Source organism: Stegodyphus dumicola, chromosome 6 (assembly GCF_044657685.1).
Source record: "Stegodyphus dumicola isolate Sdum_Otavi_A_Nest chromosome 6, ASM4465768v1".
Classification (NCBI taxonomy): Eukaryota; Metazoa; Arthropoda; class Arachnida; order Araneae; family Eresidae; genus Stegodyphus; species Stegodyphus dumicola.
In genome coordinates, this window is record NC_140773.1 from 149598176 (window position 1) to 149623844 (window position 25669).

The 25669-nt window shown below is 32.0% G+C and overlaps 1 protein-coding gene across 1 annotated transcript in view; it reads left to right on the forward strand.

Moving 5' to 3' along the window:
- The window catches only part of RpL29 (ribosomal protein L29), a 31309-nt gene extending 7043 nt beyond the window's left edge, over positions 1 to 24266 (forward strand). Inside the window, exons 3-4 of the mRNA XM_085819002.1 lie at positions 11096 to 11160; positions 24117 to 24266. Coding sequence (XP_085675128.1) covers positions 11096 to 11160; positions 24117 to 24218 — 167 coding nt within the window. The 3' untranslated portion in view covers positions 24219 to 24266. The remainder of the gene's footprint in view (positions 1 to 11095; positions 11161 to 24116) is intronic.
- The last annotated feature ends 1403 nt before the right edge of the window (positions 24267 to 25669 follow it).

Sequence of the window (25669 nt, forward strand, 5' to 3'; positions counted from 1 at the left end):
ATCTCTAAAGATGGAATCTTGCAATTCAGAAGCTGTTTTTAAAGCAGTTGTTAATACTATTGCAGACTTGCCAACTCTCCCGATTTTCGACCGCTCTCCCGCCAACCCGATTTACAATATATTTCTCCCGACTTTTTCTTATTCTTAAAATTTCTCACGATTTTTATGGAACTTGGCTTAATACTTTGTTATATGAACAAAAAAAGTGATTTTAAACGTCCCAAGCAAAGGAATTTCCTCTAGATTATATCTAAAACAAAACCTTGCAAATTAGATAACTTCTGCTTTGTGAGTGAGAGCATATACGTATCCAGAAACGTCCTTCTCCAGTTCTCCAATGGGTATCGTGCTCCACTGCGTGTCATCTGGCATATATTAGCCAATGAGGACAAAACAAGCTGTTATTTGGATGTTCTTTAGTTATTTCGGTCATTTTGTCCTGAGTTGTGTGAGTACACGTGCCTTCGGGAAATAGTTTTAGAAATTATCATCTTTTGTTATGTCTGCGAGAAAGGTGAAATACTCATGTACGTTTCAAAAATCGTACACAGTTCACTTTCCTTCCATTATTTCCTCAAGGAAATGTAATAAATTTGTGATGTGTACCGCCTGTCGTTGCGATTTTTCGATTTCGCATGGTGGAAGGGCGGATGATCTCAAACATGTGCGTACACAAAAACACAAGGGCAACATGAGCTGTTTCGGGGGGGAAAAAAAATGAAAAATGAAATTTTTCTTCGGAAACAAAGAACCAAAAAGTTATTAATGCAGAATGTCTGTTCTCTGCCTTTTTACTGGAGCACAACCTGCCACTGAATGCATCGGATCACGCTGCAGCTTTATTTAGAAAAATGTTTCCTGATAGTGAAATCGCTAAGAAATACTTAAGTGCAAGAACCAAAAGAGGTGCAATTGTTAAAGAAATGGATTTGAAAAATAAATCTTCAGTTATTGATCGCATTAAAACAGCTCCGTTCTGCCTCTCTACGAATGGAAGCAATAATACCGATTCAAAACTGTATCCAATTGTTTCTTTTTTTAATCCAGAGTCTTCAGAAATTGAGTGCAGTTTACTTTCTGTCCCCACTTTGGAAGGACATTTGACAGGCTTTAATATATCACACCTAATTATTAAAACTTCAAAAGAAAATGCAGTCCCTCTGGATAATTGCTTAGCACTATGTGCCGATAATGCACCAGTATTGGTAGGCTTGAAGACTGGTGTTGCAGGCATCTTCAGAAAGGAAAATTCAGATTTGCAGATTATGAGGTGCACCTGTCACCTCTTAAATTTAGCAGCTGAAAAAGGAGTAGCTTCTTTACCAATAAATGTGGATGAACACATTGTTGATATTTATTATAATCTTGAAAGGAGTTCTAAAAAGGAGAAAAAATTGGAACAGGTCCAACAGCTGCATAATAGCAGTTTACAATTAGAAAACTTGGATGAAGTTATAAAATCAGCTAGGATTGACACCCAGTGGAGTTTAATTGAAAAACTGAAAGATGCTGATGGAATTTTAAAATATAGAGAACTGTCTAGAATTATGTTGGCCATCTGTTCCCCATAGTAATGCAGAGTGTGAGAGGATTTTCAGTGTTGTTGCGAAAACGAGGACTAAATTTAGATCTAATATTAGTGATGACACATTAGAAAACTTTTATTAGTGAAAGCAGGCCTACGTGGCAATTGCTATGAACAAAATTAGGAAGTTTCTTTCTTAAAGAAAGCAAAATCTGCCACTGTTTATACCATTTGTACAAAAACTGATTAAAGGTTTTTTTTTGTTTTGTTTTGTTTTCTTAAACGATGCAAGTAATAAAAATGTTTTTTATGTGTAAGGTATTTTTGTGTTGCTTGCATTTAAGAATTAGTTACTAATTCTTAAATGCAAGCAACAAATGCAAGAATAAGTTAATTCATTATTAAAAACTATATTTTCCTCATTTAAAAAGTCTTAACATTGTGAAAAATCTCCCGATTTCTTAAAAAAATCTCCTGATTTCTGAGTGTCATAGGTTGGCAAGTATGCTATTGAAGATAATAATATTCCATGGGCAAACTTAATTAGTGTATTAATGGACTCATGTAACACCATGCACGGGAAAAAAAAGGATGTTGAAACCAGACTACGATCAAACAAAGCACCTCACTTATTAGATATTGATGGTGACGCATGTCACACAGCTAATAACTGTGCAAAAAAATTTGCTTCATGTTTTGATAGATACTTAGAAGATTTGTTTGATGACATCTATTTTGATATGAAAAGCTACAGTAAAAGAGAAAATTTTTTCAAAATCTGTGAATCCCTTGCCATGAAAAAACTTAAGCCCTTGAAGAGACCAGACCATAGGTGGGTGTATATTTTATGTGTTTTAGAAAGAATCAAAGATCTGTGGGATGCTCTTATTGCATTTTATTTTCACTACTTGGATAAAACTGATAAAGGGGATTATTTTTCTTATGTTGAAACTGTATACAATAAAAGAAATATTTCTGCAGCTCAGAAAAAAATTGTTGAAGGGGTGTATTCTTGCTTGCATTCCCAACAACTCACAAAGGATGCTTTAGCTCGTAAAAAAAGAATACTAAATGAGTTATTTGTTATGCAAAACAAAACTTTATTGCATATGGCATTATATTCAGCAGTATTACCAGACTTCAACACATATATTAAATTATTTGAAACAAAAAAACCAATGCTTCATTTAATACATTCCAGTATTTATAAATTGATGGCAAAATTTTTCTCTTTTTTTATGAAGCCAGAAAATATAGAGTGCACGTCTTATAATGATTTATTAAAGGTTGATGTCACAAATCCAGAATTCCATCTACCTAGCAAAGTAATATTTACTGGTGCAGAAGCTTCCACTCTCCTGAAGAAATTATCAAAAAATCATCCAAAAGCAAAAGAATTCCAAATTTCTCTGATGAAAGCTTATACTAATACTGCACAGCATATGAAACAGAAATTACCCCTTAAAAATTCATATCTAATTAGTTTTACAGCATTAGATCCAGAGTTAAGAGGTAAAACCAGTACAATATTAGCTTTTGAAAAATTATCATCTTTTATGTCTGATATTTTTAGTGATAATGAAAAGTCAAAAGTAGAAGCTGAAATAAGGTTATACCAGAGTGATATTGATATCACCAAAGAAATGCTCTACACATCTGATGAAAGTGGAAATCAAGTCAAGTGTACAATTGATAAATATTGGTCTAAAGTTTTTAATTTAAAAGATGATTTCACAAATGATTATAAATATCCTACATTGGCTAAATTGGTCAAAGCCTGCCTTAGCTGCTTCCATGGCCCATTAGTGGAAAGTGCATTCAACTTAATGGATACACTTGTCACTGACTATAGAACCTTTCTTAAGATTGATTCCCTAGATGCAGTGCAAACTATTAAATATGATTTAATGGCTTCTAAAGAAACCTCATGTAAAAAATATGTCTCAAAAAATCCAATGACTGATCCAATTCACAAAGATGTCTTACTGAATATGAACAGAAGTTGGAAAACATATCAAGAGGACTTAAAAACATTTATTTCAGATGAGTCACCTATAAAAGTCTCTGAAAAACCTTCTACATTAACAGAAAAGCAAACTGCTTCTACCTCTGCATGTGCAGTTCTCGAGGAAATTTCATCAACTGTAAATGAGGAAAATAAAAGTCAACCTTCCTGCAATTATGAAGTTCACCACAAAAGAAAGACAAGCCCACAAACATCAGAAAATAAAAAAAAAGCAGCAGAAATTAGATAATTTTTTTAAAGAATTAATTCAGGTAATTTAAAATATTTACATAAAATGTAGTAGTTTATATGTTTGAAAATTTATGGTTATTAATTTTGCAAAAAAAGAAATTCATTGAACTTTTATAATTAGGTCATTCAATACTTCATAATGTAATTTTTCATTTCTCTCCCCCCCCCTTCTCGAAACTCCAAAATGTTGGTAAAGTAAGTCCGTAAAAGTTTCAGGGGATTTTTTTGGGGTCCCACAAACACCCCTGTTATAGTCAAGCTGTGAGAAAGGCAATCACTCTGCGGGTCGTCTGCAAAGATGACCCCAGAAGCATAACGTCCGCAGATGTGAACTTCATCATTTCTATGATTGATGACCGAATTATCGACTGCTCCATTACCACCTGTAGGGTGCACAAGACAATCCTGCAGCCAAATGGACTCAACATTGCATTTGACAGGGTTGCCACGCTACCTGGAAAACCAGAAAAGGTCAGGGAATTCGGAAATTGACCAAAAAATTCAGGGAAAAGTCAGGGAATTTCATACAACGATCCCACTAAAAAAGGCGAGTTTTGCGCCGACATCGGAAGAGATAACTTTTTGGCGAATTGTGTATCACGTGAGTGTCATTTGAGCAGCTGGCATAGAGCCAATTTTCGCAGTTCCAATTTGATTGTCTTTTTAGAAAGGCAAAGCAAGTTTCCCGCAACTTTTGGTTTCCAGTAACCTCGAGAATCGCATGTGCAGTGCATGAACTAAAGAAAGTACCTGTTCTCGTATAAAACAAAATGGGTTTAATCCTAGTATACCGTACCATGAAGATTAGAATTAAAAAAATATGTATTATAAAGAAGGGAAACCTCTCTGCAACAGACGTGGCTCGATTCCATCATAGCGGGAAACAGCTGTGCATGCGCGATATATCTGTCGCTAAAGCTCGAAACCGGTGTCGAAGTTCGGTCACGTTATCAAGAGTTCATAAAATGAATATTGTTTAAAATGTCTTTAAACTCTAAAGGAAAAGAAAATATTTTTTGGCACAAGTAAATTAATTCATGGATTAGTTATTTTGAGGGGGGGAATCTACGAAAATCCGTTTTTTAAATTATTGCGAAAAATCCAAGAAGAAACGTTCTTTGATAAAACGTTTCTTCTTGGATTTTTCGCAATAATTTAAAAACGGATTTTTGTAGTTTTCTTTTTTGTCAAAGAACGTTTCTTCTTAACACGTGTTTCTCAATTTCCTGTACACATCGCGGAGAGGGAAATTCTGGCCGTTCCATCGTCAAATCCCTTGGCAAATTTTCCCTCCGCTTTTTACATAGACGTTCTTTGGTCAGAATAATCTCCATGTATGGTACAGTGGGATTTGGCGACTTGATGATGAGCAGTAAACGGGTCATTTTGTTTTTGGCGACAATTTTCAAAATCATGCGAAGGCCATATCGTATACTAGAATTTTACCGCAAAATCTTTTTTTTTTTTTTTTCTTTTCTTTTCTTTTTAATAAATACCTTGTCATTTTGCAGTAAAATAAAAAGTAGTAATCAATCATCTAGGATAACCATGTAATATAACTAGTTATATTCGCTAAAATATCGATGATTATTCTAATTAAATTTTTAAGTAATTATCTTTATTTTTATGTTATTCATATCATTTAATGTTGCTTCTTCCCTCTAAATTTATTTATCATTAGTAAATAATATTTCCAAATTTCAGGAAATTTTCTCTGGCATAATCCTGAAATTAATTCTGGCAGTATGATGACATCACGAAATTTAATGCACATATTTTTTCCTTATGTATGCTGCGAAATAAATATAAAATACCTCAATTTAGTAAAAAAAATATCATTAAATATATTTCTTTCTTTCGTTTAGCTGCAGAATGTCTGCAAAAAAAGCCTTATTTTATTCCAGATTGGGCAGATTCTAATCTCAATCTTCAGTGGAGAAAACAACTCCTATTATAATTATATTTGTGTTTTCAAGTGTTAAGGTGCCTTTTAAGAATACACCTCACACAAATTAAATTTACCTAAAATCTAACCTAACTATTAGGATTGCGTTGTGATTTATAAGAACCGGATTAGCCTCGTGTTGAACTGGGAATGATCATGAGTAATAATTAAATAAAACGTACAGTTGTTATCCAATGTATATATCTTAAATTTTATTAAGTTTTTTAAGCGGAAAAGTAAACAAAATTATCAAACAAAGTGTACGAAGAATAAATGTCCTCTAGGATTTATTGAATAATTAAGTGAATTTGCTACACAGTACAAGTAATACCATAATTAATTTACCTCTTAGCACAGCCAGCGTACATTACGCGGATAGACTGGAATTTTCTCGAAACATACCTGGAAAAGTCAGGGAATTTCATTCTCCTGTTTGAGTGGCAACCCTGATTTGAGGACCAAGAGACTGTGCTTGTCCTAAAGACCGTAATCAATGATCTAAAGACCGTAATCAAAGAGGTTTTTTGCTTGGTTTCCTGGAAACAGGTCACCAAAAGATAACGTCAATCTCCTTGAAGCCTGGATGTTAAAAAGATCGCCATCAAGGCAGTCATCCCTGGAGACGGAGGTAACACTGGTGCTCAGAGTGGATCTTGAGCTCATGGATTATCTGGAGGCCCAAGCTTTTTTGTGGTGCCCGTGGCTCTGTGCAGCTGAAGCAGCCGAGGCGACAGGGGAAGTCAATTCCTCCACCCAAGCATCTTCCGAAGAAACAGCCGATGGAAGAAGGGGAGACCGAAAAAGAGTCAGAACCAGAGCCTTCTTTGGAGGTTCGGGAAAAGACCTCTGAACAGGTTTCCCTTGTCACGATTTCAAGAGAAGTCGTGGGTTAAAGAGGTGGCTTTTAACTCTCTCCTAAAATCCTTCAGGGTAAATTATTAACTCTCATCTAACTCCACGCTTGGTTGGCGATAACAAAAAGAATATTTGCCAGTTTGGCAATACAACTTTTAGAATATATAGTCAAAAGTCGTTAATCCGGACTCGTCGGGACTTCGGCGATTCCGGATTATCAATTTTTCCGGATTATAGATCATCAGTTTAAATCTGGTAAGATGGCATGCAGAAATTAAAAATATGAAACCGTGATTTATGAAATAAAGAACAATTATGATCTAAAGGGTATTAAATTTACAAAAAGAAAAGTCTTAATATTTATTTGTTTACTTTATTAAACATTTCTTTCAATGTAAGTTGCTTCCTTACATGTGATAATACTTTCTCTTTAATTCTATTAAACATACATAATTTCTTGTTTAGTTACAGAGTTCCGCTGTTCAAGTCCTATAATTGCTGTGTTGAGAATACCGACTAATTTTTCAATCGAAATGTTTTCGTTTTCAAGAACCTCTGTCACTTTCTTCGCTATCGAAAGCGAATTATAATGACGAGGAACTTGATTTAAATCATATCAAAGACTGAGTACATCGAGATGAAATACTACACTTAGTAAGGAATTATAAGCCAAATAAAATAAAAAATATCTCTCCTCAAGATAAGGATAGTGCTGACAGATCAACTTCCAATCCGCCACGTGAAATTGATAAACAGATTTCGGATTTCAAAACATACTTTCGCTTTGTAGATACAAATTACATATTCAGTGCTAAAAGCAATATCCAAAAGATTTTCGCCGAAAAAATAATTCTGCAACTTATTCAAATTCGAAACCGGAAGGGTTTAATTGCTATTTTATATTTTAAAACAAATAATATAAAAACTGTATTAAAAATTATCTGTAATTAATAAATGTACATTTTCTTTCTATTCATACTTTTTTACTCAAACTTACAAATAGCGCCAACCTGGTTGCGATAATACGTAAGTACCATACTTTCTCTTTAATTCTATAAACAGACGATAATTTCTTGTTCAGTTACAAAGTTCCACTGTTCAAGTCCCGTAATTGCTGTGCCGAGAATACCGACTAACTTGTCAATCGAAATTTTTTCGTTTTCACTAATCTCTGCTACCTTCTTCATGTCTTTATCCATTTTTTGCAGCAATTCCACTTTTTGTTTGATGGACATCGAAACATACTTTCGTTTTGTAGATCCATTGGGAGCTCCAGCATTGGAAATTCTATTTGACATAATCAAAAGTTCAAGTTTACTTTTATAAAATTCTTCTTACAGTCTGCAAAAAATAATAAGCCGGATCCAATTCAAAGATTAAGTAACAACGCAGTCATCAACATTAACTGAAATACATAATTAGATAATTTTAGCTTATACTGTCCGTTATACATTAAACGCGCAGCGAAAACGTATTCTGCGCTTGTGCACATGCAAATGCGCAGTCGTAAAGGTCTGACGCGCACACGTAAACGCCTATGCACATGTGTCAACGCGGCGCATGCGCAGAAAGTTTTTAGCTTTGAGGTCCGGATTTTGGGTGTCCGAATTAATGACTTTTGACTGTACTTCTTTACCACAAATGTCAATTATAAATTTAAGCTGAATATTTTTAGTGTCAGTTATTTTAAACAAAATCTTACATGATAAACTATAATTCTGAAACAAAGTATTAAAATTCAGTAAAAGCTTTTTTAAGAAACCAAAAGTTAATCTTATCTTCAGTGATCAGCAATATCCTGTTATGACAATTCTTTCTCGGACGCAAGTTGTAGAAACACAAAAGATAACATTTAAAGGATCTGCTTCAAAAACTAGGTTTAAAACCGCAGACTTCTGTTATCCGTTTCTCCTTTAAACGAACAAACTCGGCAATTGATGCTAGCAAACTTGTTCTCAAAATTTCAGTAACTTCCTGGGATTAGGAGACTAGCACCATCAAAATTGATAATTGCATTCCTAATTTCCATTATCTCGATGGAACCTTCAATAAATTAAGACTGTAATGTATTTGCAGTAATTGGCAAAACAAGCAATCTTCTTATTAGAACATAAATTTTTTTTCTGGTTCATGGAGATGAATAATTTGAAGAAATTCTTTAGTGGTAAAACTTTCGTACTACTCCTAGCTGGTAAAAACTTCTGAATCTAATTTTTAAAACAGTTTCTCACGTTGCTGAGCAACGGTTACATAATACAAATACGGCATTGCCACTTTAACAATAAATAGTTATTTATTAAATAACAAGATATTACAACGCATATAGAAATAAAACAATGAATCCCAGTTTCTTGTCAAAAATCTATTTAAATGACTAGACAGATTGGTTTATGCAAGAAAGTCCTGCATTTCACTGCAGTATTCCAGTTCAGTATATTTCAGAGAAAATCCATCATTTTGTAAATATAGTCCAAAAAGGTAACTGATCAAGATTTTTGGAGACAGCAGTGATTGCCAAGCATAGATGTTGGCTTGAATTGGCAATTCAAGGATACATTCAAAATGGATTGCTTTGTGAAACTATAATTATACATGAATATTTCATAAAAATATTAGTTTTATTAAGTAATTAATTCAAACAGATTTTAGTTCACTCCCATTTCTTCTTTTTGCATGATCATTATTTTGGATTTCCATTAGTGCTGAAATTTAACATCTTGTAGTTATTTGAATAAAATTGTCAGCATGGATAATTTCTTTTCTTTAAAAGAACTTAATGTCATTATTTGCCAGCTGCCAAATAATATCCATCTTCGTTTTTTTGCCAAAATCTTGTCCGACTGTGTTTGGATCAAAACTTTATGAATTGCAGTATTTTGTGCATTCAAGATAATTACAGAAATTCTATCATTAGTGCATGTTTTGGTTACTGCCTGTTACCTGTAGAGAAATAATTAATGCAGTTTTGCTTGATTAAAACACCACAGCATAATTTTAGTAACATTTGGCAAAAAATTTGTTCGGAAACTGGAAAAGTGACAATCAGTACATTGCAGTAGTCTGCTTTAATATAAAATGAGGAAGCCTGTAAAAATATTGCCAAAGTTGCCTGCATTACACTGTTAACATCAGACATTGGCAGGTTTTGGGTATTCTGTTCTGGTTAAGATTTTTATGCCTTTAATTAACTGCTTGCCTGATTATCCCGAGTTATCTCGGGTTCGTATATATTGCGTTTAATTATTATCCCGAGAAAACTCGAGCGAAGCAGAATTTGTTAGTACGATTTCTTTTATCACGGTTTTACTCAGTCTGGAGGAAATGAAAGGAAATATTTAGCTTTGATTGGCAGTTTGCCAAATTTTGTTGGTCGCGTGTTTCCCTATTGTATAGTATACGTTTGCTTGTGCATTAGTAATGTATAAAAAAGGATGCATGCATTGGAAATAAATAAAATAGTGCCGATGATGGAAGATAGCGAAAGCGATGATTTTTCAGATAGTGATTATAAAGAGGTGGGGGGAAAAAATAAAAAAAAATCTCTCCAACGAGACAATAAATCAAATCCAACGAGACAGTGTACTCTGTGCTCCCGTGAAAGAGATTCCAGCGGTAAGCCAGTAAGAAAAGAGACCAGATACCAGTGTAGAAAGTCAGGTATCACTCTGTGTTGTCCCTTGTTTAAAAAACTATCATACAAAGATTAAAATTTAACTTTTTTCCGTTTGCTCGAGATAACTCGGGATAGTAAACTAATATTAAAAATAAATGCTTTTACACCTTCAAAAAATTAAAAATTCAACTTAAAACCTACATATTTTAATTTATTTCGTTTTGTTGTATTTAATAATAAAATAAAAAAATGTGATGACTTTTTGCAATTTTTTTCAAAAAAATTTGTAAGGGAAGCTGTTAATTTACATGTAATCAAATGTGGCTATGCCTAACTTAGCAGCCATATTTGTTTGTATTTGAAATTTAGCAGAATAATGAATTAAGTCGGTTTCTGCACCTTCAGTGTCTTTTTGCTTAGTGGAACCAAAAGTGAACTTTCAGTTTTGTGCACTGAAAAATCTGCCTTCTTGCCTGCTGGCCGAATTGCATGTCTTTATGTAGAAACTGTACTTTTTATTGTAAAAATTTTTTAAACTCTTTGATGTTTTATTTTATTTGTTTGTATTTTACAGTTTTTAATGAAGGTGTTTTACGTTTTTATATATTTTTGCTTTGCAGTGAAGTGAATTCTGAATTAATTGAATGAGAAATATATATCTAATCAAATTCAAGGAAAGCAAGTTTAAATGAAATGCAACTAAAAATGCATATAATTTAATAGGTCATACAAGGAAGGTGGCGTCCACTTTAAATTTTTTTTATAACTTTCAATAATTTAATTGCCTCAAATCCATTTTAGCAGCATTTTTATTAAATATGTGACTGTTGAAAGTTTAAAAGATATATACTTGATCTATTGTTAATGAATCCTCATTTATACAATTATTTTTTTTAATAGATCGCAAAGACCATCGAAATGGTATCAAAAGGCCATCTAGGTTTCGTAAGGAATCTATGCGTGGAGTAAGTTTTATTAAATTTATTTTGTGGTAAATTGTAATAATTTCCATTATTATAAGTATTATTTGAAACAAAAGCAGCTTTAAAATTATAAATAAGAAAAGCTCATAAACCTTGATATTATTAAGTACCTTTAGAGTAGCCGTTCTCAACCAGGTTAAAGTAGCATTCAAGGATGTTTGAGATTTTGTTTAAATTAAATTAAATGATTATTTCAAAATTATATGCATGACAGTGTGTGTGCAAAACATATTTTATATGCATGCATTTGTAGTTATACCTCACATATTGTTATATCAGTCGCATTTTTTGCAACATAATGGATATTAGTTTATTCTGTGTTCTCTATCTGGGCCTTGCTTATTTCTCTCCTGTGTCTAAAAAATAGTGAGTATACTTATTGTGATAGCAAGCCCTCACTTTTTTTCACTCCAAATTCCATTTTGATATAGGGGCAATGAAGCTTGGATAACAAGACTATAAATAGACTGGTTGACGTTCACTTGCTTTTTTTTTCTCCAAGGCCATTTGGCACCACCACTTTGGCTAACAAGTACGCGTGCTTCTTGTCTTTCACACCTGTGAACAAGAATGGCAATTTTGTGAAAAATAATCAAACATTTCTCATTCCTTTCATAAGTTTCCTGCAAGCCTGGTGTCAAAATTTAATAATTGACTTTTGTGATGTTTCAAGATTTTCCTTTTGTGCTGTGTTACGATGAACCCGCAAAAGTGGTTTATGACTGGAGTTAATGTAGGTTCTTTCTGACCAAATATTTGTCAGTATTTCTGCAACAGTTTTAAAGTTCTGAGAACAGCTTTAGTATTAGTCCTTTTGGCAATTTTTTGATTTGGAGACAAACTTTAGTCGCCAAGTTAGACCCGACTTTGACGATCGGAAAAAAAAATGGCGGATTCTCAATAAAACCTGTTAAGTATAAATATATCTAGACTAAATATTAGCGATCCTGAAAAATAAGCTCTTAATTGGAATACTGGAAAAAAACAGCCTTTCTGTAACTTTCAACTCTTAGTACTGCTATGATAACAGTACACAACCTTGGCCGTCGCCAAGGTAGACCCGACTTTGAAGATCTGAAAAACAAAAGTGGCAGATTGTCAAGAAAATCCGATCTAGACTAAATAACAATCCTAAAAAAAAAGCTATTGATTAGAATAAACAGTCTCTCTAATTGGAACAGCTTGAGTATAGGGCCCCCATTGGCGATTTTTTGGCTTGTCGACCAGGAATGTTGCCAAGCCATGGAAAAGCCGTTAAAATTGAAAGCACAAGTTAGAAAGCACGTTTTAATCAGAAAAAATGTTTAGAACTTAAACAGCAAATTTGAAGGTACATAAGTAAGTAAGGGCATATTTTAAGTAGTAATATTGAAAATACAAGTTTAGCTTGTAAAAGCAGTTAAAATTGAAAATAGATGTTAGAATGCACATTATATATTTAAACAGTGAAATTGAAAATAAATGGAGGCGTATTTTTAGATGTCATACTGAAAATAAAAATTCAACATTTCTAGTACTGCTATGATAAATTCTTGAAACACTGCTGTAAATGAATTTATGGCAGTGATTATGAGTAATGAAATTTATAGAAGGTTAATATTTTCAATTACAAAATATATTAATGCATTAAATATTAATATTTTAAGTAGTTAGTTAATATTTATATTATATTAGTGTTTAGCTAATATTTTAAATTTACAGAAGGTTAATTTTTTTATGAATAATGAAATTTACAAAAGGTTAATAAATGCATTTCAAACTAGTATATGTTACTAGTTTCTGTTATTAAAAGGAAATTAAAAAAATTTCAAATTACAATTAAATGAATTATTGAAATTTTAAAAAAAAGGAAATCAAATTAAATTATAAACTTTGTACCTGTGTTAGGAATACATTTTATGAATTAAATTTTGTGGATAGTAAAAATATTAAGAAGTGTATATTTTTTAATCACTCAATTTATTACAAGTAATTTATAATTTATAAGTCACTAAACACTGGTAGTTCAGGCTGGCTATATGGGAGTTTTTGAGCTAGTTTCTCTTAAAAAGTCCTTTATGAAGGCATCCTTCTTCTGCTAGCCTGCATATATATTTATTTTCTATTCATAAATACTGTTCTCTCCTCCTATTTTATTATTTCTTAATTCTAAATCTTATTTCTGAAGTGAAGAAGTGTTGCACAGGGTTCATACGGTCGTTAAAAGTCCTTAATTTTTTCAAAAATGGTTTTTGGTCCTTAAAAGTCTTTAATTTTGGCCAAAATGAATATATGGTCCTTAATTTTGCTCATTTGACATTTCTTATCATTTATAATGATTGTCATTCTATGTGTTATTTGGATTTCTCATGAATATGGAATTAAAATTGCACGGCTCTTAACCAATCTGTTGACGGATTTGTGTTGCAAATGATAAAAAAAAAAAAAAAAAAAAAAAAAAAAAAAAAACAATTAGCTACCCGAACGAAAGTGTCGGTGTCTGATTGGCTATTCACCCAATCTTTCGAAACAGGTGTTATCTATAAATTTAGGCAGATTGTGTCGAAAGCATGATTGGGAGAAATAAAAAGATTACCAAATTGTTTACATGCAAGAAACAAATAGTTACTGATATGTGCACATGTGAGCATTAATCTCTTTCTTATAACTCCATTGTGTCAATATAGTGGTATTTTAATTTCCGGCATGGACCTTATAAGAAGTAGACTAACCCAAACGAGATTTCTCCCTCGTCTGAGGCGTTGCCGGCTGTCACCTTGATCACATCCGGAGGAGTAGGGACGACTTGCAGAAATTTAACATTGGTTGACTATTGCAGCGTGTATAATTATCAAGAAAAAAGCTGTATGTAGTGCCTCATTTCACAAATTAGAATTTCTATATATTTTTATTTTTGAAATTGAGATTGATTTTTAAAACTTTAGCATATTTATCAAGCATAATTAATGTTCCAAATAATTATAAAGCTATTGCATGCTTTCAGAAATGGATATTTTTTTAGCTTTTCCTATGCTGTTAGGAAATTTGTAAGTACTTCTTTTAGAAAATAATATTTTAAATCTGAACTAATAGAAAATTTCAAACAAGCAATTTTCTTTTGCAATTTTTATGCTTTTCATTCGTGTAAATAAGTAAGAAGCACTAAAATATTTAAAAACGAATTTTTTAAAGTTTTGCTTAAAATTCTAAATTGTGCTGTTTTTTTAAAATTATAGATGAGTATTACAGCACAATTTATTATCTTTATTTTATCTTTTTTCCCCCTTCATTACGCTCAGAAAATTTTATGCTCCGAATTTTATGAATTATTAAAATAACTAATCCACTTTAATGTTAATAATTTAATGATCATATAATCAAATGAATATGATCGTTTTGTAATGTTGTTATAGTTTGGAAAATCACTGCCTGAAACTTTTCATTAAATTTTAAAAAAAATCAGATATTGTTTAATTTTACCTTATTTATTTCAAAGCATCACATACTATCAATCTTATTTAATTTTACTTTATTTTTACGCAAAATTAAGTTCATAAATTTTGTGCTTAGGGTTTTTACCGTTTTACCAAAGTAAAGATGTTTGTACAAGAATTACGCGTGAAAAAAATCGCGAAATGCAGTAAAAAGTGCTTTAATGAGATAAATTAAATCCTACTTGGAAAAAACTGCAGCTTTCATAATCTCATCACTATACAACGTATCACATTTAATAATTAAAAAGAGTTATGTGATACAAACGCCATAGCTTTCAATGTTAAAGTAAACCAGATCGTCCCTACTCTTTCTTGCCGACATGTTAGTCTATTTCTTATAAGGTCCATGGAAGCTGGAAGTTCTTAAAGAGGCAAAAGTGATGATGAAGGTACTCGAGGAAAAAAAAAGGGGAGGATTCTGAAAATATTTGCCAAAATTAGAGCAATCCCAACCTGGAAAGCCACAACCCTTCCTACGCCAATAGGAACGAGATGCCTGGAAAATGCATTTTCAATAAACTGTGGCTTCATCAAGCTGACTACAAAGACTGGATATTGATGGATGGCAATCCTTAAATGTGGTCTTTGTCTGAAACAAATTGAAATTTCTAGAATGGGAGAGTCAGCGCTGAAAATTCACATGAAAATTAAGTTTCGTTTTGTCATTTCAATTTGTTTTTACACAGTTTTGCTTAGCTTAATTTCTGTGTTTGTTTCAATTAAGCCATAAATTAATTTATCACCTTCTACGGAGTTTATTCTCTTTTGCACATACTATATGTATGGGATATCGGGATTATGAGTTTATTTCTGCAGAGGGTCTGTTATCGATTTCGCGGGAAATCTGTTGGCTCCATTTTCATTTTAGGTTGCCAAGGGCAAATTCGCTAACGCTAGCCGAGAAAAAGTGAAGTTCGGAAATACGTTTAGAAGCTTCGATAGACAATTAAGTATTTGGTTTAATTGATAGTAATCCATAATTTTTGCTAATGGCAATACAATTATTAGTTGAAAATAACTAATTAAAAATTTTTTAATATTTGTAAAGCTGAAAACAACTAATTGAAACTAATTTTCCTGAATTAACTAGACGCAAAATTAACTTTAATGAATAACTAAAATTATTGGGTAGAAGTTTAACTGAAAATATACATTCCGTATTATATATACATATATATATACAGTCAAAAGTCTTTAATCCGGACTCGTCGGGACTTCGGCGATTCCGGATTATCGATTTTTCCGGATTATAGATCATCAGTTTAAATCTGGCAAGATGGCATGCAGAAATTATAAAATTAAAAATATGAAACCGTAATTTATAAAATAATGAGCAATTATGATCTAAAGGGTATCAAAATTTACAAAAAAAGAAGCTTAATATTTATTTGTTTACTTTATTAAACATTTCTTTCAACGCGCGCATGCGTAAAGCATAAATTACGCATAGCCGAAATTAGAAAATTGCAACCAGAGAAAACCATTTGATTTGTATTCGTGATATTTATAATGACGAGGAATTTGATTTAAATCGTATAAAGACGGAGTACATCGAAATTAAATACTACATTTAGTAAGGAATTATAAGCCGAATAAAATAAAAACATCTGCCCTGAAGATAACGATAGTGTTGACAGATCAACTTCCAGTTCATTGCGAGCCGCGACGTCCCCCCCCCCCGCGCGCAGAGCAGCGTGAAATTGATAAACAGATTTCGGAACGGTTAGATAAACAAAGGATATACCTTTATCCATTTTTTGTAGCAATTCGTTTTTTGTTTGATGGACATCGAATCATACTTTCGTTTTCTAGATCCTTTGGGAGCTCCAGCATCGGAAATTCTATGACATAATCGAAAGTTCAAGCTTACTTTTATAAAATTGCTCTTACAGTCTGCAAAAAATAATAAGCCGGATCCAATTCGAAGATTAAGGAACAACGCAATCATCAACATTAACTGAAATAGATAATTAGATAATTTTAGCTTATGCCGTCCATTATACATTAAACGCGCACGTGAAAATGTATTCTGCACTTGCGCAGTCGTAAATGTCTTGCGCGGACGCGTAAAACGCCTATGAGCATGCGTCAACGTGGCGCATGCTCAGAAAGATTTTAGCTTTGAGGTCCGGATTATAGATCATTCTGGATTATGGGTGTCCGAATTAACGACTTTTGACTGTATATAATATATAACAAGCAAGGTAGTACAATACTGTAAGACCAATTTGCTCTAGATAACATTTTGCGCAATATGCTGCAAAATAAGTAAATTAGAAATTGTAGTAAGCTCGCCTAAAAGTTACCAGGAGCTGTGGCTCCAAAAGGTTCAACACGTTTTAAGAAACAATGTCATTTAAGGGTGAGATATATATATATTTACACAGTACAAAGTCCAAGGTCTGGACTCGTCAGGACTTCGGCGATCCCAGATTTGAGATTTTTCCGGATATTAGATCATTTTAAATCTACTAAGATGGCACGTAGAAATTATAAAATTGAAAATATGAAATCGTGATTTATGAAATGAAGCATTTATGACTTAAAGGGTATCAAAATTTACAAAAGAAAAGAGCTTAATATTTATGTTTACTTTATTAAACATTTCTTTCAATGTGAGTTGTTTGATTTGTTTTCTCTGCTAATACTTTAGACTAATACTATAGACATATAATTTCTTGTTCAGTTATTAAGTTCCATTGTTCAAGTCCTCTGTGTCGAGAATTCCGAATAACTTGTCAATCAAATTTTTTTCTCTTTCAGCAACCTCTCTGTTACTTTCTTCACTATCGGTAGCTGTATTTTCTGGATTTAGAACCATAGTACAGATTTCGCCATCCGTTAATTGATTGATGATTGGAGCATTGTCATCGCAATGAAAAACTTCTGTTTAACTTCCCTTGATTCTAACGCCTGGTGCGGCCATGCGAGCTTTGGCGCTGGTTCTGGCTTTATGTGAATAACATATCAGTTATTCTTAATTCAAATAGCACTAAATATAATCGTTTGTCCTATGAGTATCATTAACAAAATCTATTTTTAGCATACGGAAGGAAATTTCTGTTAAATCTCCCCTTATCAACATTTTAGCGCATTAAACTTAAATCTGTAATCGGATAATACTCTGTTATTTGGCGTTGCTGCATGAGTCATCATTCAAGTTGTCATCCGTTGTTAAACGTGCGGTGATGAAAGCAAAATACAATAAATAATGATTCGCGATTTCGGCATCAAGGATATAAAATATTAGTTGGTGTAAAATTAACAAATGTCTCGGTTTGAGATTATGCCAAGCAGATACGCAGCTATGGAGTCAAGTTACTAATCACACAAATTTATGCTAAAATAATTATTTCTTCAATAATGAGATATTTTATTTAGCTCCAAACTGAGATTAAGAATCGGGATTTCCGGCATATTTTTTTTATGATAAGGAAAAAAAATCTAATGCGCGTGCGTAAAGCATACCCCTTCCCTTCAAAAAAGCCCTACAAAATTGGTTGGTGGTGGCTTTGAGGTCCGGATTTTAGATCATTCCAGATATTGGATGTCTGGATCTCGGACTTTGTACTGTATATAAGTCGTTAATTCAGACCATAATCCGGAATGATCTATAATCCGGACCTCAAAGCTACAAACTTTCTGCGCATGCGTCACGTTGACGCATGCGCGTAAGACCTTTACCGCTGCGAATTTGCGTATGCGCATGCGCAAAATACGTTTATGAATGCGCGTTTAATGTATAACGGACGGGATAAGCTAAGCTAAAATTATCTATTTCAGTTAATGTTGCAGATTGCGTTGTTCCTTAATCTTTGAATTGGATCCGGATTATTATTTTTTGCAGACTGTTAGAGCAATTTTATAAAAGTAAGCTTGAACTTTCGATTATGTCAAATAGAATTTCCGATATATATTTACTAATATGTAAAGGATATACAAAGCGAAAGTATCTTTCGGAGTCCATTAAACAAAATGTGTATTGTAAACAAAAAGTGTAATTTAACGCCGGGGGCCGGCGTGCAATGAATTGGAAGTTGATTTGTCAGCACTATCCTTATCTTAAGGGCAGATGTTTTTATTTTATTTGGCTTATAATTGCTTACTCAATGTAGTATTTCATCTCGATGTACTTCGTCTTTGATATGATTTAAATGAAATGCCTCGTCATTATAATTCGCTTCGGATAGCGAAGAAAGTAACAGAGGTTATTGAAAACGAAAAAATTTCGATTGACAAATTAGTCGGTATTCGCGACACAGCAATTATAGGACTTGAACAGCGGAACTTTGTAACTGAACAAGAAATTATGTCTGTTTATAGAATTAAAGAGAATGTATTATCACATAAAAAACGAAGCAACTTAAACAACTTACATTGAAAGAATTGTTTAATAAAGTAAACAAATAAATATTAAGCTTTTTTTTGTAAATTTTGATACCCTTTAGATCATAATTGTTCTTTCTTTCGTAAATTACGGCTTCATATTTTTAATTTTATAATTTCTGCATGCCATTTTACCAGATTTAAACTGATGATCCATAATCCGGAAAAATCGATAATCCAGAATCGCCGAAGATTTATTTTAAAAGTCCCGACGAGTCCGGATTAACGACTTTTGACTGTATATACATCTTTCAAAATATAACTACCAGTACCGATTCACTCTTTTAAAATAATTATACTTTAATTAAACTTAGGAGATAATATAATCAATTAATCAATATTGTTTAGGAAATAAATTATATATATATATAGTAAAAAATGTATATTTTCACTATTCAAGTATTCACTGTGAAGTATTCTTATCTTGTCACATGAACAGGCCTCTGTGGAAAAGGGCTTCTCTGTAAATAAAGCAATTGAAATTGAAAATTTAAGTGACTCATCATACATTTTTCAACGCACAGTATTTGATTACATAAAATTTTCTGGAGGTGATCTTAATATCGAAATTAATAAAGAAATGAGATCAGCAGCAGCTTCTGCAAGAAGTGGAGTTCGTTATTTAGAAGAACGTTCAGTATTTAGAAGAACAAAAATCTTTAACTAAATCTGAAAATTCAAAGAGGAAAAGAAATATTATTGACAAAGAAATTGATTATATGAAGCAGAAGAAAAAATTTCTTCAAAGGGACATTAAAGATGTTAATGAAGAAGTAGATGCTTTAGCAGATGAAGGTGAGACCAGCAGGAACACTGATTTGTTTATCAAAGCAAATGAACTTAGAAGAATAGTTAAAGAAAAGGAAATAGACATAAATAAATTAGATGTTAAAATAGCTGAAAAGATTTCAGATTTAAAAAATAGCACAAATATTTTGTATCTTTTATTGTACAGTTTATTATTCTAGTATCTTTCAAAAAACCAAGGAAATAAATTGTATGTTTACAAATCTGTTATTTTAATCTGCAAAATATTCTTACATTGTGATTATAATAGTAGTTTAGTGTGTTTAAATAAATATCAAATAAGTTAAATAATAATCATGTAAATCTCTAAAATATCTGTTACTGTTATTAGTGTAAAATACACTGCTTGATTAAAAGCCCCTGTCAATAGCTATATTTAAAAGCAATAGCTATTGACAGGGGCTTTTCACCCAACATTATTAATCAAGCAGTTAAAAAATTCTCATCTCAACACACTAAAAAGCACACTCTTGTTTTAAAAGATTATAAAAATTCTGTTGTCATTCCCTTCTTTCCATCAATCTGTTGCTCAACATTGTTGGTCCGAAAACCACACTTTCAATTTTTCTGCTGCCAAAATTATTCAAAAAACATCTTCCATTAGAGAACTGGATTTTCTAGAGGCATTTCACATTCATAAAAATCTTTCTATTCTAGTTAACGATCCTAATTCCAATCCAAATTTGCCTTCGGCCTTTAAAGAAATTGTTTTAGTTCTGGTTTCACCAACAGATGGCGCCACTTGCTTATTCTTGTCCAGGCTTTCTTATCTTATATAAACATTATTTCCTATCTTGTTCATTTGCAGCTGAGGATGGTGGTTCGGTAAAACCATCGAAACTAGTCCTGTGAAAATTTTGTAAATATAACGCTGATTTTTGTTGTTTGACTTCTGAATTAGTATTTAGTCAGCGTGTTATTGTGTCTTAACACATAATTCATAGGTAAAATATGTGTTGAGAATATTTTTGGTACTATATATGGATAAATGTTTATTTTTTCCTAATTCTAAAGTATTATGGCACACCAAAAAATTATCTTGGTATTCTTTCATTCAGGTTGTAGAGCAGAGAAGCTTCTGTGCTCTAAATGACAAAGTTGAGTTCATAAACTTCCTAATTTTACAGGACTTCTCTTTGTTGAGGAAGAGGTTGTAGGCTTTAAATACAAATATTATTGGTAAAATCATATACAGTTGAAACAGATGAATAATAATACATATGTTACTAAGTTAGACTATGTTTTCTGTTGTTTTCATGTCTTCTTTTTTTCCTGAGTATATCTTTAATCTTGTGAAATTAAATTGTTAAATAAAGTCATTGCCGTGTTCCATCAATGGAGTTTGCTTTAACTGCAAAATAACTATCACAATGTGATAGTTAAGATAATCCTTTTTCTATTGCATCAATCTGGTATTAGCTATGTAAATTTGGTGAATAGATATGAATTGTTATGAATGTAGCTCACAGATTACTGATCTTACTGATTTTGTTCAAATATATATCCAAACTAGTATTGCACCCAGTGATAAATTATGTTTTTGATAATACATATAAAGTTAAGTTTAAACTTTTTTGGTATTTTTCCAATTTGCCGGCGCAGGTGATAAAGTTGCCAGTAATGGTACAACTGATGACAAACAAAATATCCTCTCTGGTAACCTTTTATTTTTACTGTAACATTTTCAAAACAAGTCGCAGCAATTTCTTATCAGATTGATTGTTTCTTACAATACTGGCATACAGTTACGTAGAATTTTTACCAGATAGTTCAATTTTATGCCCTATGGCCGTTCGTGGGCAGTAATTAAGTCAATTAGGATGCAATCACACTGCTCACCCGATGGTGAAAATATAGAAAAGGCAAAGTCAAGGGTTAAATTTATCAATTGTAATGAGAATGCACTAGCGAAGTAAAGCACTGCGGTTTGAATTTCTGAGTAAGTTATTCATACGAAATAAAATAATTCTTGCATTTAAACTTGTATTCCAAATTAAGATATAACTTGAAATTAATGTAGATAATTACTGAAAGAATTAGATTTTTGTATCGTGGTTTACGTGAGATGAGATTATTTGGAGTCACTCGATATGAACCGGCGAATCAGGATGTTGTCTGATGAAAGCATAGTAAATTCTTAAATTAATCTCTTTTTACAAAATTTAAAACAACATTAAAATGTTTATACCTTCAAAATAAAAAATTATCATTTGTGAACACTTCTTATGTGTATACTGTGTTTTCGCCAATAAAGTCTACTTGGCGAGATTTGTGCCGGTGAAACAGAAAAGTACCCATTTTTTTCCAAATCTCAGAAAGGTCTTTAAATATATATTCTAATAAACTCTAATCAGAGATAAACATTTGTTTAAACATTTAAAAATTGGAGTAGTAATATTCCTGAAACACAAGAATTTTTGTTATTAAAAATGTGTTGTGCTGTGTATGTTCAGGTATACGTATAATCCCTTAAAACAGCAAATTTTGCTTGGTACTGCAGTTTCAATTATAGATGTGCTATTTGAGAATTAACTGATTCAAAGAACTGATTTCTAAGGAGCAAATGCTGATTTAAAAAAGTAGTTTACCCATCGAGTGCTTTTGTTGGAACATGCCAGGAAAGTTCCATTCCTATTTTAGGGAAGAAAAGAATGTATCTTAATCATGTTAAAAGTGAATTTAATTTTTTTCATTTCTTAACTTTTTTAACTATCTTTTATTCTTAAAATTTTATTATTTCTGTCTAGAGGAGGATTAAGGAAGGAATCTCAAAACTATAGTTGGATAGAAAATTAGCAGTTTGATTAAGTTCTTTCTGCTCTTCTCTACATCTTGATTCATTATATGATCTTATTCATCAAGGTTATTGCTGAGTGATAAGTCATTAAAATATTCAGCGAGCAACAAATTCTGATCTGATCCTGTAAGAGAATCATGTGTCAACAAGTATATATTTCAAGAATAAAAGTAGCTGATTCAGTTTAGCCTGCTGTTTTCAGTTTCTTGTATGAATTATAAGACTAATACAGTAATACAAATGGTTTATATAATGGGACTAGCGTAAATTTTAAACATAAGATTATCAGAACATTTGTTAGCACACTGAATGTAGTAGGGAACACGTTGTACTTTCTAATCATTTAATATATTGTGTGGAATCTCGGTACTCTTCAGCTGCATTAGTATTTTATTTTTATCTGTTTACTTATAATGATATTTCTATAAGCATAAAGTATTGTAAATCAAATTGGTTTTCTGTGAAGTTTAGAGAAATGCTGGTAATGAAACTTTAGTACAGTTATTTAATTACATTACATGTATATTAATTATTACAGTCAAAAGTCGTTAATCCGGACTCATCGGGACTTCGACGATTCCAGATTCTCGATTTTTCCGGATTATAGATCATCAGTTTAAATCTGGTAAGATGGCATGCAAAAATTACAAAATTAAAAATATGAAACCGTAATTTCTGAAATAAAGAACAATTATGATCTAAAGGGTATCAAAATTAAAAAAAAAAAAAAAGCTTAATATTAATTTGTTTGCTTTACTTTCTTCGCTATCGGAAGCGAATTATAAAGATGAGGAATTTTGATTTAAATCATATCAAAGATGGAGTACATCGAGATGAAATACTACATTTAGTAAGGAATTATAAGCCAAATAAAATAAAAACATCTGCCCTGAAGATAAGGATAGTGCTGACAGATCAACTTCCAATTCATTGTGCGCCGCGGCATCCCCCCCCCCTTAAACAAAACTTTTTGTTTAATGGACTTCGAAACATACTTTCACTTTGTAGATCCTTTACATATTAGTAAATATATATCGGAAATTCTATTTGACATAATCGAAAGTTCAAGCTTACTTTTATAAAACTGCTCTAACAGTCTGAAGAAAATAATAAGCTGGATCCAATTCGAAGATTAAGGAACAACGCAATCTGCAACATTAACTGAATTATATAATTTTAGCTTAGCTTATACCGTCCGTTATACATTAAACGTGCATGGGTAAATGTATTTTGGGCATGTGCACATGCATATTCGCAGCCGTAAAGGTCTTACGCGCATGCGTCAACGTGATGCATGCGCAGAAAGTTTGTAGCTTTGAGGTCCGGATTGTGGATGTCCGAATTAACGACTTTTGACTGTATATTTCTGTGTGCTTCACACATTCAAAAGAGTTTACTTCAGAGATTTCCCTGTATATAATTTGTGTAAAATTGTTTGTTACTGTTCTGTATTTCTGATATTTTTTCCATTGCAGGTTGATCCAAAGTTTTTAAAAAACTTGCGTTTTGCACGAAAACATAACAAAAAGCTTAGAAGACAAACAAAAGAAGTTTTGAAGAAGGAGGCCCCTAAATAAAGTGTATAAATTATGCATTTTGTAAAAAATAAAACATTCAACCTGTAATTAGTGTGAATTTATTGAGACCTACCATTGGGAATTTAAATATTAGATAATCAATTTTGCATACTTAAGTCTATGTGACTATTCTAATTAATAAGACCCATAATGTAGACCATTTGTTGATTGTTGCAGGTTCAATTAATAGAAGTTCCATTTTCTATTAATATTTCATATATTTTTTAGATGTATATACAGTCAAAAGTCTTTAATTCGAACTCGTCGGGACTTCGGCGATTCCGGATTATAGATCATCAGTTTACATCTGGTAGGATGGCATGCAGAAATTATAAAATTAAAAATATGAAACCGTAATTTATAAAATAATGAGCAATTATGATCTAAAGGGTATCAAAATTTACAAAAAAAGAAGCTTAATATTTATTTGTTTACTTTATTAAACATTTCTTTCAACGCGCGCATGTGTAAAGCATAAATTACGCATAGCCGAAATTAGAAAATTGCAACCAGAAACTTATTTGATTCATATTCGGGATATTTATAATGACGAGGAATTTGATTTAAATCATATCAAAGATAGAGTACATCGAGATTAAATACTACATTTAGTAAGGAATTATAAGACGAATAAAATAAAAACATCTGCCCTGAAGATAACGATAGTGCTGACAGATCAACTTCCAGTTCATTCCCCCCCCCCCCGCAGAGCAGATTGATGAACAGATTTCGGAACGGTTAGATAAACAAAGGATATACCTTTATCCATTTTTTTGTAGCAATTCGTTTTTTATTTAATGGACATCGAAACATACTTTCGTTTTCTAGATCCTTTGGGAGCTCCAGCATTGGAAATTCTATTTGACATAATTGAAAGTTCAAGCTTACTTTTATAAAATTGCTCTTACAGTCTGCAAAAAATAATAAGCCGGATCTAATTCGAAGATTAAGGAACAACAAAATCATCAACATTAACTGAAATTTTTATTAGATAATTTTAGCTTATACCGTCCATTATACATTAAATGCGCACGCGAAAACGTATTCTGCGCTTGCGCAGTTGCAAATGTCTTGTCGTCAAATCATCAAATGTCTTGTCGTCGACACCGCGCATGCGCAGAAAGATTTCAGCTTTGAGGTTCGGATTATGAGTGTCCGAATTAACGACTTTTGACTGTAGTAAACTGCTGCAAGAGAAAAACATTAAATCCGATACTATTTTCTAAATTTAATTTATACCTTCTAATTCAAGAAATTTGGGTCACTAAAAAGAACAACTTCATCTTTCTGTACATCAACTTGTAAGCATTGTAAATTTGATCTGTGGATGGTCTGTGAATCATTGATATTTTAAAGCTTTGTTTAATGAAGTCGATAGAGAGTATGGTGATATAATTGAACTTGCAGAAGTCAGATGGCTGAAAGGAGGATATGTTGGAATAAAATTTTTT